The 14,604-nt window shown below is 43.9% G+C and overlaps 1 protein-coding gene across 1 annotated transcript in view; it reads right to left on the reverse strand.

Moving 5' to 3' along the window:
• CASQ1 (calsequestrin 1) overlaps positions 1-14,604 on the reverse strand; it is a 102,384-nt gene that overhangs the window by 33,583 nt on the left and 54,197 nt on the right. The window contains exon 4 of the mRNA XM_082275248.1: positions 13,154-13,265. Within this exon, the coding sequence (XP_082131374.1) occupies positions 13,154-13,265 (112 nt within the window). The remainder of the gene's footprint in view (positions 1-13,153; positions 13,266-14,604) is intronic.

The raw sequence follows: 14,604 nt of genomic DNA on the forward strand, positions 1-14,604 counted from the left end.
CTGAGGACATCTAGTCTCAGAATAAAAGTACAGCAAGGAAAATCTTTGGTTTGAAGGTGAATATTGCTGGACCTCAGAGCGTGGACATCTAGTGGCAGAATAAAAGTACTGCACGAGACATCTTTGAATTGAAGGTGAATTTAGCTGGCCATTAGACAGAGGACCTCTAGTGGGAGAAAAAAAGGACTGCAGGGGATATCTCTGGATTGAAAGTGAATATTGCTGGACATCGGGCCGAGGACATCTAGTGGCAGAATAATAGTACTGGACTAAAGTGGAAAATCAGGTTTAGTTATTTTATCCTGCAATGGGCTTTTCCTTTTTATCCTATTTTTGACTGGAGATCTAATTTATATTTTTGGTCATTTTAGGAGGTTGACCTCAACCCAGCCCATCAGACACGGCGAGTTCTAAACTATAAGTTCTGGGTGGACTGAATATTTTGCACTTGCACGGCGGTCCCTGTACTCCATCCTATATTTCATGGGTCCTCAGTCCTGCTTTCTAGCTGAGGGGCCACATCCAGTAAATCAGTAGAGTGATACATTGTAGCCCCCCCCATCTTGTTGCTGGAGCAAGTAGCAGTCACGCTGCAGCTTACCCATTAGTCAGCTTAGATGCGCACTTGTCATAAATGTGTGGTTCGGGGAGCGGTAAACATATGCAAATATGCAAGGATTAATCTAGCGCACAGCGAACGCCACAGCTTGATGTATGCAGGAAGAAAACTGATATTTCCAGTGGGTGGGCTGCATGCAACCGAGATACACAGAGCACGGGCTTAAAGGGCCGGCAAACAGAAACCGGACATGGGATCTGATCAATAAAAAGCTTCCAACACCCTGATTCAGGTCTGTAGTTCCGCCCAGCAACTGTTCAAAAAAACCTTATATAAGTTAAGGGCTTTGGGATCATCAAATGATGGGCAGTAGAGGCAAATGTATGTTCATCCCCTTTTCCTGATATGTGGCTGCAATACCATGTACTGGTATGAGAAAGTCTCCTTCTCTTTGTACTGCTTCCTTTATGTGAAATCCCCGGTGTTCCTGTCAGTCCCCTTGCTTTTCCGGTCTTCCCGTCAGTCCCCTTGCTTTTCTATTAAAAACTGACCACGCTAAGCAGGAGAGAACAGCATGGTGCCAGTAGGGATGATTGGGGGGGGGGGGGTATCTGTGCTATGAGGGGCGATTAGGAAGGGGGATTTGTGCTAGAAGGAGGAATTTGGAGTGGGGGGGTAAGATTTGTGCTAGGAGGGGGGATTTGTGCTAGAAGGAGGAATTTGGAGTGGGGGGAGTATAGGATTTGTGCTTGGAGGGGGGATTTGGAGTGGGGGGGTAAGATTTGTGCTAGGAGGGGGGATTTGTGCTAGGAGGAGGTATTTGGAGTGGGGGGAGTATAGGATTTGTGCTTGGAGGGGGGATTTGGAGCAAGGGGGGGGGGTAAGATTTGTGCTAGGAGGGGGGATTTGTGCTTGGAGGGGGGATTTGTGCTAGGAGGAGAAATTTGGAGTGGGGGGAGTATAGGATGTGTGCTTGGAGGGGGGATTTGGAGCGAGGGGGGGTAAGATTTGTGCTAGGAGGAGGAATTTGGAGTGGGGGGAGTATAAGATTTGTGCTAGGAGGAGTCATTCTTTTGGGGGTGGGCGATGTGTGCTGGGGGGGACATGGGGGGAGAGAGAGGTTTTGAGCTGGGAGCGGGGATGGGGGGGTCAAAGATTTGTGCTGGGAAGGGGGATTTCAGATTTTAGCAGGGGGCGGATTTCTCCTGGGAGGAGAGTAAGCATGCAGATTATCGATCAATAATTTTTTAGGGGGGGTTGATGGATTTTTGCTAACACTTAATATAATGCTCCTATATCTTGGGGGGGGGGGCAGTTTAGTGTGTTCGCCCTAGGCTCTAGATGGCCTTTGTCCCAGCACTGCAGGCAGATGATGGCTGGTGGGCGGGGCTGGCAGTGCTGAGTCCCCAGCCCTGATGCAAGCAGTGGGAGGAGTTATGCAAATATTAAAATGTCTTGTCTGCGGGTGGATGTCAGTCTGGGGGAGTGGGCGTTCCTAGGCAGGTTGTATTTGCATATAAACGCCCACATGTGATGCTGACCCTCCCTGATTTAAAGAACTGCAATCCAATCAATGAGAGGGGGCGGGGCCAGGGACAGTCAGGCTGGGGGAGGAAAGGACTTGATGAAGCCAGGAAATGAGGCAGAGCTTTCTCTGACTTGCTGCAGCTTCTAATGCACATTATGAAAAGCTCACAGTGTGCGGTAAAATCAGAGGAAGTGATTTCAGTCCAGGGGGGGCGGCCGGTGCTAGACTGACTTATAGGCCTTTTGGCTAAGATCAAGTGTAGTAGCTGTTCTTATCAGGGATCCAGTGGGGGGCGCTGTGCTGTCATCTAGCCTGACCAAGGTTGGGTGGCGGCTATGCAAACCTGCTGGAGTGGTGGGGGCCCGGAAGGTTAGTATCGGCTGCGACTGAAACCGGAGCACCTGGGCGTAACTGGGGGCCAGGAATAAGTCCTGTCAGAGAAAGCTGGAAGGGTCCATCACCTTCTGGTTTGAAAGGGATCCGTTCTTACCAGTTTGAACGGAGCGAGAAAACCGGTTCAGTTCCACGCCGGTTAGTACTGCTCCGGGATGTAATTGGTAAGGAATGGCGATGGTGATGGGAGGGCCTTTTCCTCCTGGGTTGAATCTGGCCTTGAAAAAGGCCTGTCCCCAGTTGAAGGTAGGCTCTCCCTAAGCCTCTAAATTCTGATGCCTCCTGGTAGGGATGGGGCTGCACTGGTCTGGCCGGAGGACGGGACTGAAAGAAGCCTGTGGTGTACGTGCCCTTGGGGTGCCTTAATCCCGTGGCGTGTGAGACACACTCAAAAGACTTACACCCGATGCATAAAAAAGTGCACACACGCAAACGTGGAAACACAAAAAGTGCACAGGGTGTGCGAAATGGTCTTCCCTCCGAAGAGGTAGGACCCTAACCTCGATCCCCCGGGGCACAAGACTCCTGACAGGGACTGAGGTACTTCCTATGGTCTGTCTGGCCGAAACCAGACAAACCCCGTTCTCCAGGGGGACTGCCGAAACAGCCCACCCCAAGTACTAGGTGGGGCTCCCCCAAAGGGAGACCCCATGAGAGAGGGCGAACCAAGCCAGAAGGCCATATCCACCCCCTCCCAAGACTCAATGGTGAGGGGCAGCTTGCCTTGAGTTTTTCGGCACCTTGGTCACTGCACCATACACTCTTTTTTCGCACCTGCCTCTTGGGACGGGTCTTTTGGCCAGGACCAGAGGAATTTTTTATTCCTGGCCGAGAGGCCTGCCATGGTATCTCACTATGGCACCATAGCACTTTCCCCGCCTTTTTGTTTGTGTGTGGTTTTTCTCTGTCGTTTGTCACTTTAACCTTTTTTTCCAAGCATGACTTGTAGGGTGTGGTCCTCTGACCCACCTTGAAAGTCTTGGGAGGGGGTGGATATGGCCTTCTGGCTTAGTTCGCCCTCTCTCATGGGGTCTCCCTTCGGGGGAGCCCCACCTAGCACTTGGGGTGGGCTGTTTCGGCAGTCCCCCGGGAGAACGGGGTTTGCCAGGTCTCGGCCAGGCAAACCATTGGAAGTACCTCAGTCCCTGTCAGGAGTCTCGTGCCCTGGGGGATCAAGGTCAGGGTCCAACCTCTTCGGAGGTAAGACCATTTCGCACACCCTGTGCACTTTTTGTGTTCTTCACTTTTTCATGTGTGCACTTTTTAATGCACCGGGTGTTAGTCTGAGTGTGTGCACACACCACGGGCTTTAAAAAGAAAAAATGTGCCCCTGGGGGGGAGCTCACCTTGAGTTTTTGGCACCTTGGTCACTGCACCATACACATTTTTTTCGCACCTGCCTCTAGGGATGGGCCTTTTGACCGGGACCAGAGGAATTTTTTTATTCCTGGTCGAAGGGCCTGTCAAGGTCTTGCACCTTGACACCATGCACCTTCCCCACTCTTGTGTTTGTCACTTTCTATCTCACTTTTTTCGCGATGAGTACGGTGTGGGTCCTCGGGCCTGCCTTGAAAGTCTTGGGAGGGGGTGGATATGGCCTTTTGGCTTAGTTTGCTCTTTCTCATGGGGTCTCCCTTCGGGGGAGCCCCACCTAGTACTTGGTGTGGTCTGTTTCGGCAGTCCTCCCAGAGAACGGGGTTTGCCTGGTTTCGGTTGGGCTAACCATAGTGAGTACCTCAGTCCCTGTCAGGAGTCTTGCGCCCCGGGGGCTCAAGGTGAAGGTCCGTCCTCTTCGGAGGCGGACCATCTGCACACCCTGTGCACTTTTTGTGTTCTCACGTTTGCGTGTGTGCACTTTTTTATGCACCGGGTGTTCACACACCATGGGCTTTAAAAAAAACAAAAAACTGTGCAAGACTGAAAGGGAAGGCTTAAAAATGTTGGAAGGCAATAAAAACTGGACAGAGGTTCTAACCCTTTCCACGAAAATGGACTTGATGGTCATTGGCTGCTTTTCCTGCTGCCTAAAGCATTTTGTGGCATTTATAAAGCACATTCGCCGCCCCCCCCCCCCCCCCCGCATTCTCCCGACTGATTCACATTCGCAGACATCTAGCTAAAATAAAATGTAACACTTTATATTAAAAAAATATATCTTTGTAACATTCGTTGTATTTATAATAAGGCCAAAGTTGCATTCGCTGACCTCGATCACTTTTAAAAATTTGCCTTTTTTTTTTCCGTTCCAAAACCCGGGGGGGGGGGGGGGGCAGGGAGCCCTCCAGGACATAGGACAGCGGGGACGGCGAGCGTAGGTGTGTTGTAAAAACGCCTCCTGTTTCTGTTTCTGGCCTTTTAGCGAGTTATCTCATCGGATCGATTCCCAACACAGCCAAGAGACAATCGTTATTAACAAGCAGAGTAAACAAAAGGGCTGCAGCAGGGGAGGAGGGGGGGACCCGCCCGCTCATGCTGCGGAAGCACGTTTTGTGCGCCATCTGAAAAGAATGGAGGGGGGGATTTGCTGACTCCATTAATCCCTTAATACCCCCTTTATCACTGGCTACACAGATATCATTAACCCTTATGGGAGCCCGACCATGCAGGTCCCAATCTCGGAATGTGTAGGCTCCTGCTCATTCTAATTAAGACAGCGCCGGGCCCCCTTTTGCTTCGGGGCCCCATAGCAGTTGCATGGGTTCTTTGATGACCCTTGGCCCATATAGGCGCCCATAGAGGCGCTACATTTACTATGCAAGTCCTGTGCCCGTTACCTCCATGGATATGTCTGGTCATATAAAGGCTTTGTAATCGTGGCCAGCCAATCCTGAGATTTACAGATTTGATTTGATTTTTGATGGGAGAGACCATTTTTAAATAAATTGACACTCATATAGGGACCAATATAAATAAATGGATGTTTATATACGGACCATTTTAAATAAATGGGTGCCTATATAGGGACCATTATAAATAAATGGACGCTTATATAGGGACCATTTTAAATAAATGGGTGCTTATATAGGGACCATTATAAATAAATGGACGCTTATATAGGGACCATTATAAATAAATGGACGCTTATATAGGGACCATTATAAATAAATGGACGCTTATATACGGACCATTTTAAATAAATGGGTGCTTATATAGGGACCATTATAAATAAATGGGTGCTTATATAGGGACCATTATAAATAAATGGGTGCTTATATAGGGACCATTATAAATAAATGGACGCTTATATAGGGACCATTATAAATAAATGGGTGCTTATATAGGGACCATTATAAATAAATGGACGCTTATATAGGGACCATTATAAATAAATGGATGCTTATATAGGGACCATTTTAAATAAATGGGTGCTTATATAGGGACCATTATAAATAAATGGACGCTCATATAGGGACCGTTTTAATAAATGGACGCTTATATAGGGACCATTATAAATAAATGGGTGCTTATATAGGGACCATTATAAATAAATGGACGCTTATAAAGGGACCATTATAAATAAATGGACGCTCATTGAGGGGCCATTATAAATAAATGGACGCTCATATAGGGACCATTTTAAATAAATGAATGCTCATTGAGGGCCATTATATATACAGTAAATTTGTGCTCATTGAGAGGCCATTATAAATAAATGGACCCTCATTGAGGGGCTATTACATATAAATGGATGCGCATTGAGGAACCAATATAAATAAATGGTTGCTCATGTAGGGACCATTATATATACATGAACGCTCATTGAGGGACCAATAAAAATAAATGGACTCTCATTGAGGGGCCTTTATATATATAAATGGATGCTCATTGAGGGACCAATATAAATGAATGCTCACTGAGGGACCATTATAAATAAATGGATGCTCATATAAGGACCATTATATATAAATAGATGTTCATTGAGGGGCCATTACATAAAAATGGATGCTCCTATAGGGCCCATTATAAATAAATGGAGGTTCATTGGGGGACCATTATATATGAATGAACGCTCACTGAGGGACCATTTTAAATAAATGGATGCTCATATAGGGGCCATTATATATAAATGGATGCTCATTGAGGGACCAATATAAACAAATAGAAGCTCATTGAGAGGTCATTTTAAATACATGGACGCTCATTAAGGGCCTTTTATATATGAATGGATGCTCATTGAGGGACTAATATAAATAAATGGGCACTCATTGAGGGACCATTATTAATAAATGGACGCTCATATAGGAGCAATTATAAATAAACGGAGGCTCATTGAGGGACCTTTATATATAAATGGATGCTCATTAAGGGACCATTATAAATAAATGGATGCTCATATAGAGACCATTATATATAAATGGATGCTTTTGAGGGACTATTATAAATAAATGGATGCTCATAGAGGGACCATTATAAATAAATAGATGTTCGTCAAGGGACTTTTATAAATAAATAGATGCTCATATAGGGACCATTATAAATAAGAGGGCGTTCATTAAGGGACCAATAACAATAAATGGGCGCTCATAGAGGGACCATTTAAAATAAATGGATGCTCCTCAAGGGACCTTTATAAAGCAAATGGATGCTCATCAAGGGACTTTTATGAATAAATGGGCACTCATAGAGGGACCATTATAAATAAATGGATGCTCATCAAGGGACCTTTATGAATAAATAAATGCTCATAGAGGGACCATTATAAATAAATGGACACTCATTGAGGGACCTTTATAAACAAATGGATGCTCATAGAGGGACCATTTTAAATAAACAGTTGCTCCTTGAGGGACCATTGTAAATAAAAGGAAACACTCCCAAGATGCTTGCATAACATATGTGACCAACACACCTTGATGCAGGATAATGCAAACCCTAAAAATAATTGAAATCTCAATTTCCAAATTTAACATTCAAATTTTCAATTTGGCGCCTAAAATTCCGTCTTTACTATCAAATCCTAAATCCTATTTCTGGTAAATTTGAATCATTTTTTTTCCACCTTCATGTCACAGGTGTCACAGCAAAACTGAGATGTGGTTGAACCTCCCCCACTAAACTGTGAAATATCATTTTTGGGTGGAGTGGCCATTTAATCCTAACATTAGCATTGCCCATGGTTGTGTTTGCCCGGCCCGGCCAGCTCTATCCTCCAGCTCAGCCTCCATTGTACGGGGGATCTGTGGTGAATCCTGATATAATCTACATTCATCCCCTGATAGAGAATTCATCTGACAGGCCAGACACAAAAAAACTCTGTCAGCTTTTTTTTTTGGGTGGCTCCATTTTTAACCCTTTATTCTGACACTGATTATAGAGATTTTTTAAAGAAGAACTGTTTGTATTGAACTTGGCTTCATAATATAACTACAATGGAGTAGGTAGGGTAAAGTGTACCTGCACACAAGTGCCATAGGGGGTTGACTCACCAAAGGGGATAATTCTCTTGCAAAGTGCAAATTCCCCAGCCTAGTTGCCTAGTGAATCAACCCTATATCCCAGAGGTCTTCAAACTAAAGCATAGTACACACGCAACGATTAACGGCCAACCGATCGTCCGTCTTTTGTCCAGAGTGGTGTTCTGTTGGTTGGAATGTGCCTAGACTGCACACGAATTTTCTCGCCCGACAAAATTCTACTTCAGAAGTGATGTCATGTGTTGGTTTGCTTTCTTTGTGTTCTTTCTTCTCTGAGCATGCCCAGTCTTGCTCATTAGATTTTTCCCTGTCGAAATCTGTACTGACTGCACAAAAATCGGCCGTGTTTTAACGGCGGACAAAAATTTTATAGCCTGCACACCAGATTTTTTTTGGCCGAAAAGTCGGAGTAGGTTGTCGGAAGCATCATACTAACAAGCCGAAAATCGGCAGATCGGTCGTGGGACGAAAATTCCCTGCCGATTTTCGACGCGTGTGTACGAGGCTTCAGGCCTTCCAGCTTTTGCCCAACTACAAATCCCATGAGGCATTGTAAAACTCTGAAATTCACAGACATGACTAGGCATGTTGGGAATCGTAGTTTCGGAACAACTGGAGGGCCATAGTTTGAAGGCCCCATATCCTTTCAAAGTACCCCAGGTTCCAGAGTTGTCTCATATGCAAATGAGTTGCCTCCCAAACATTTGGTCTGTCCCGATGTCTACTTCCTTGCATGGCAAGCATTTGTTTTTTGAGCCTGTCCCTCATGTGCAAGGACTGGTAGCTAGATGTAGAAGACAGGAGGCAGCAGACTAGCTCTTGGCTTTAGGAATCCAAGTCATTGTTGGAGATACAACAACTTTAAAGCTTAGCCTATTACAGATTAACTGCAGTTCACAAATAGGACACTAGATGTCGCTAATGCTCAGTGATATGCTATGCATTTTCTATGATGTGTTGTAATTTCCTGTACACTGTACTGAACTTGTTGGTTATCTCTTCCTTGTTCTGTTGTTCTTATTACAATGAGGTGACATCTTTGATTTCTGTGTTATGTTCCAATAAAGTTGCCAGTTCCTGTTTACTCCACAATGTCTGATCTGAATGGACTCCGCTGCACCCAGTGATCACACTCTGCAACAGTCATAACTTACATATCAGGTTTGGAGGTCCGGGGGCACTCTTGGTGCAGTTGCAGACAGGCACCTGAAGTTAATTCACTATATCTTGTGAATGGATAAACGTGTTTAGGATAGATCTGTCAGTAGATATTGGAAATCTCTCTACTGTGATTGGAGGATGAGCCCAGGGTAGGCATTTTCTAAAGTTGGAAATTTTGGATTTGGGGGTTCAGGTTTAGGATTAGGATTAATAGTTGTTGCTTAGTGTTGGAGGTTGAAGTATTGGGTAAGGTATGGGGGTAGAGTGCAGGGTCAAGCTGAACGTTCAGAGTTGAGGCTTATGGTTCTGGGTTAAGTTAGGGTCTGAAGTCTCTGGTTAGGTTTAGAGTTAGGGTAAGGATCAGGGACTGAAGTTTGGTGTTATGAGAGTCTAAGTTAGGGGGTTTAGGTTTAGGGATCAAGGTTTTGGGTTGAGGTATAGTGGTAGATTTAGCTGGGGATGTTTAGGGTTAGGGGTTGAGACATTAGGTTAGTAGTTGATATTTAGGGTTGAGGTATAGGGTTAGGTTTAGTTGTAGATATGTAGGGTTGGGGCTTAAGGTATAGGGTTAATCGCAGATGTTTAGGGTTGGGGGTTGAGGTATAGGGTTACTGACTGATGTTTAGGGTTGAAGTATAGTGTTAGGTATAGCTGTAGATGTTAAAGGTGTATGGTTAGTAGTTTATGGTTAGGGTTGAGGTATAGGGTTAGTGGTCAATGTATAGGGTTGAGGTATAGGGTTAGTGGTCAATGTTTAGGGTTGAGGAATAGGGTTAGTGGTCAATGTTTAGGGTTGAGGTGTAGGGTTATCTTTAAATGTGTAGGGTTTGGGGTTAAGGTTAATAGTTGATCTTTAGGGTTGAGGTATAGGGTTAGTGGTTGAAGGTTAGGGTTGAGGTATTGGGTTAGTGGTCAATGTTCAGGGTTGAGGTATAGGGTTATTGCTAGATGTTTAAGGTTTGGGGTTAAAGTTATTAGTTGATCTTTAGGGATGAGGTATATGGTTATCTCTAGATGTGTATGGTTTGGGGTTAACATTAATAGTTGATCTTTAGGGTTGAGGTATAGGGTTATCTCTAGATGTTTAGAGTTTGGGATTAAGGTTAGTGGCCAAGGGTTGAGGTATAGGGCCAGGTTTAGCTTTAGATGTTTAGGATTAGGGCTTGAGGTATAGGGTTATCTGTAGATGTTTAGGGTTGGGGTTAAGATTTAAGGTTAATGGTTGATGTTTAGGGTTGAGCGGTAAAGGGTTAGTTCTTGATCTTTAGGGTTTAAAGTATAGGGTTAGTGTTTGATCTTTGAGGTGTAGGGTTATCTAAAGATATTTGGGGTTGGGGGTTAAGGTTAGTGGTTAATGCTTATGGTTGAGTTATAGGGTTAGTGGTTGATGGTTAGGGTTGAGGTATAGGGTTAGTGGCTGATAATTAGGGTTGAGATATAGGGGTAGTGGTTGATCTTTAGGGTTTAAAGTATAGTGTTAGTGGTTTATATTTAGTGTTGAGGTATAGGGTAATCTGTAGATATTTGTGGTTGGGGGATTAAGGTTAGTGGTTAATGCTTATGGTTAAGTTATAGGGTTAGTGGTTGATGGTTAGGGGTGAGGTATAGGGTTAGTGGCTGATAATTAGGGTTGAGATATAGGGGTAGTGGTTGATCTTTAATGTTGAGGTATAAAGTTATCTGTAGATAATTAGGGTTGAAGGTTAAGGTTATTAGTTGATGTTTAGGTTTGAGGTATAGGTTTAGTGGTCAATGTTTAGGGTTGAGGTATAGGGTTAGTGGTTGATCTTTAGGGTTGAGGTATAGGGTTATCTCTAGATTTTAAGGGTTTGGGGTTAGGTTAGTGGCTGATGTTTAGTGTTGAGGTATAGGAACAGGTTTAGCTTTAGATTTTAGGATAGGGGCTTGAGGTGTAGCGTTAGCTGTTGATGTTTATCGTTGAGGTATAGGGTTAGTGGTCAATATTTAGGGTTGAGGTATATACAGTAATTAGATTTAGCTGTAGATGTTGAGGGTTGAGGAATATGGTTAGGTTTAGCTGTAGATGTTGAGGGTTGAGGAATAGGGTTAGGTTTAGCTGTAGATGTTGAGGGTTGAGGAATAGTGTTAGGTTTAGCTGTAGATGTTGAGGGTTGAGGAATAGGGTTAGGTTTAGCTGTAGATGTTGAGGGTTGAGGAATAGGGTTAGGTTTAGCTGTAGATGTTGAGGGTTGAGGAATAGTGTTAGGTTTAGCTATAGATGTTGAGGGTTGAGGAATAGGGCTAGGTTTAGCTGTAGATGTTGAGGGTTGAGGAATAGGGTTAGGTTTAGCTGAGGATGTTGAGGGTTGAGGACTCGGGTTAGGTTTAGCTGTAGATGTTGAGGGTTGAGGAATAGGGTAAGATTTAGCTATAGATTTTGAGGATTGAGAAAAAGGGTTAGTTGTAGATGTTTAAGGCTGAACGTTGAGGTTTATGGTTAGATTTAGCTGTAGATGTTGAGGGTTGAGGAATAGGGTTAGGTTTAGCTGTAGATGTTGAGGGTTGAGGAATAGGGTTAGTTGTATATGTTTAAGGCTGAACATTGAGGTTTAGGGTTAGGTTTAGCTGTAGATGTTGAGGGTTGAGGAATAGGGTTAGGTTTAGCTGTAGATGTTGAGGGTTGAGGAATAGGGTTAGGTTTAGCTGTAGATGTTGAGGGTTGAGGAATAGGGTTAGGTTTAGCTGTAGAAGATGAGGAATAGGGTTAGGTTTAGCTGTAGATGTTGAGGGTTGAGGAGTAGGGTTAGTTGTAGATCTTTAAGGCTGAACGTTGAGGTTTAGGGTTAGGTTTAGCTGTAGATGTTGAGGGTTGAGGAATAGGGTTAGGTTTAGCTGTAGATGTTGAGGGTTGAGGAATAGGGTTAGGTTTAGCTGTAGATGTTGAAGTTTGAGGAATAGGGTTAGGTTTAGCTGTAGATGTTGAAGTTTGAGGAATAGGGTTAGGTTTAGCTGTAGATGTTGAAGGTTGAGGAATAGGGTTAGGTTTAGCTGTAGATGTTGAGGGTTGAGGAATAGGGTTAGTTGTAGATTTTTAAGGCTGAACGTTGAGGAATAGGGTTAGGTTTAGCTGTAGATGTTGAGGGTTGAGGAATAGGGTTAGGTTAAGCTGAGGATGTTGAGGGTTGAGGGTTGAGGAATAGGGTTAGGTTTAGCTGTAGATGTTGAAGGTTGAGGAATAGGGTTAGTTGTAGATGTTTAAGGCTGAACATTGAGGTTTAGGGTTAGGTTTAGCTGTAGATGTTGAGGGTTGAGGAATAGGGTTAGGTTTAGCTGTAGATGTTGAAGGTTGAGGAATAGGGTTAGGTTTAGCTGTAGATGTTGAGGGTTGAGGAATAGGGTTAGGTTTAGCTGTAGATGTTGAGGGTTGAGGAATAGGGTTAGGTTTAGCTGTAGATGTTGAGGAATAGGGTTAGGTTTAGCTGTAGATGTTGAGGGTTGAGGAATAGGGTTAGGTTTAGCTGTAGATGTTGAGGGTTGAGGAATAGGGTTAGTTGTAGATGTTTAAGGCTGAACGTTGAGGTTTAGGGTTAGGTTTAGTGGTTGAGGTTTAAGTTTAGGGATTGAGGTGTGGGGGTACAGTTAGTGGATGGAATACTTGCCCTTCCTAAGCATTATACAGTATGTGCCATACCTCTTAGAGCCAAATTTATATCAATGTCAAAAATATGCAAGTACAAGTTATTCACACCAAAACATTTGTGCTGCTTTTACGGCAGATAAAACACTGTACTATACAGTGAAATGATTTACTGTTTGCAATCAAACCTATATGTGGTCTTTATAGAAGGAACATCAAACATAAAGTGGACTCGGAAGGGATCTGCAGGCGGTACAATCCCTGAATAGCGGAGAACATCATTTTTTCATATTTATTAACAGCAGCATGAATAGCAAGAAAAGGTTTTAATGCTTCTTTGATTTCCTCTTACGAAAATGTATTTTTCCCTGCATGACATTATAGAACTATACAACATTTTTTGTTTTTTAATGCCACACCTGAAATTGCACACTCTGAATCTTATATCAGGTAATAATCCAATAAGTTTGTCTAGGCATACTTTAGAACTTTGCACTTACGTTCAGAATCTTCATTTTTGAAGTATCCAATGAGTTTGGGCTCGTCGTCAAGGTTCTCAAAGGCAGCAAGTTCATGGCTTCCATCAATAAACTCTACTGGGTCCTCAAGTACCTGCACAGTAAGAGGTCCACCTTTATTATTGTAGTAGCTACAGACAGGCAGCCATATTTGTAAAGAACATACCACTTTTTTTGCAATTGGTCAGTAGTTTACTGTCAGCCATTTGGTTTAATGGACATAGCAACATGCAAGGTAGAGACGGAAGGCTTGTTGAAGGCCAACTTTACACCAAAACTAATCTTCCCCCTTTGAAGAGGCTAGAGCTTTACCTTACCTTCCTATGCCAGGGACGTGACAGGTAAGAGAATCACAACTTTATTAATAAATTGTGGGAAGGGCAGTGACACAAACTGCTATTAGAAAATCTCTAAAAGGCCTATAAGAAGTTGATGGGTGACTCAACCCATTGTTGCACACTTCATTCTGGGCTGGCCTTGAAGCTATTTGGTTTTATCCATCAGCTCTGAGAATAAGTAAATATACAAGGCACAAAGTTCCTCTTCTGAATGGATAACCTGTAAATGAGCCAAGGTGGCCTTGTCCTTAAAGGGTCGATCTCTAAGATAATAAGTTAATGTACAAGGAACAAAGTTCCTCTTCTGAATGGATAACCTGTAAATGAGCCAAGGTGGCCTTGTCCTGAAAGGGTCGATCTCTAAGAGATTGCCCTTTTTGTCCACTAACATACAATCCAATGAGGTCACCAAACAAACGCCCAAGAGTCTAAGGTTTTTAATGGTAAAATTGATTCAATTGATCAATAGGAAGTTCCAATTGATGAGCAGATCATTAAAAGCCTTAGACACTTGGACGTTTCTTCTGGTCTCTCTGTTAGGATTGTATGAATGTGGACTCTCAACTCTGGGTCCTTTGAGGAGGTCACTGTTCCTCTAGGCAGAGGCGTAACTAGAACCTTCAAGGCCCTGGAGCAAGAAACCATGAAGGGTCCCCCCGGGACCCCTGGCCGGGGCCCTTCCCTGCAAGCCTGGTCCTGGGGCCCTTTACTCTCATTGTGGGGCCCTTTATTATGGTCCCGCAGCGGGACCCTCTCACAAGTTCTGCAGTGGGCCCCTTTCCTGCCATCTTGGGGACTCCCTACGGTGGTGGAATGCCAGGGCCCAGTTGCAAGTGTGACCTTTGCGATCCTGGAAGTTCACCCACTGGTGTCAGTAGTTTTTATTTTTATTTTATTTTATTTTAATTGCATTATTTTGTATCATTTTATTTTATTTTTTTACAATGTGACTGACTATGACTCTGTCCATTCAGAAAAGGAAGGATCTGGTAAATTACATACTTACTGACCCCTTCCTGGTTCTCTATTGTGACACATCCCCTGCAGCAGCCGGCAGGAGAGGGAAGGGAGAACAGTAGGGGTGCAGCAAAGTAG

The sequence above is a fragment of the Pelophylax lessonae genome (genome assembly GCF_965119305.1).
Source record: "Pelophylax lessonae genome assembly, chromosome: 13".
Lineage (NCBI taxonomy): Eukaryota > Metazoa > Chordata > Amphibia > Anura > Ranidae > Pelophylax > Pelophylax lessonae.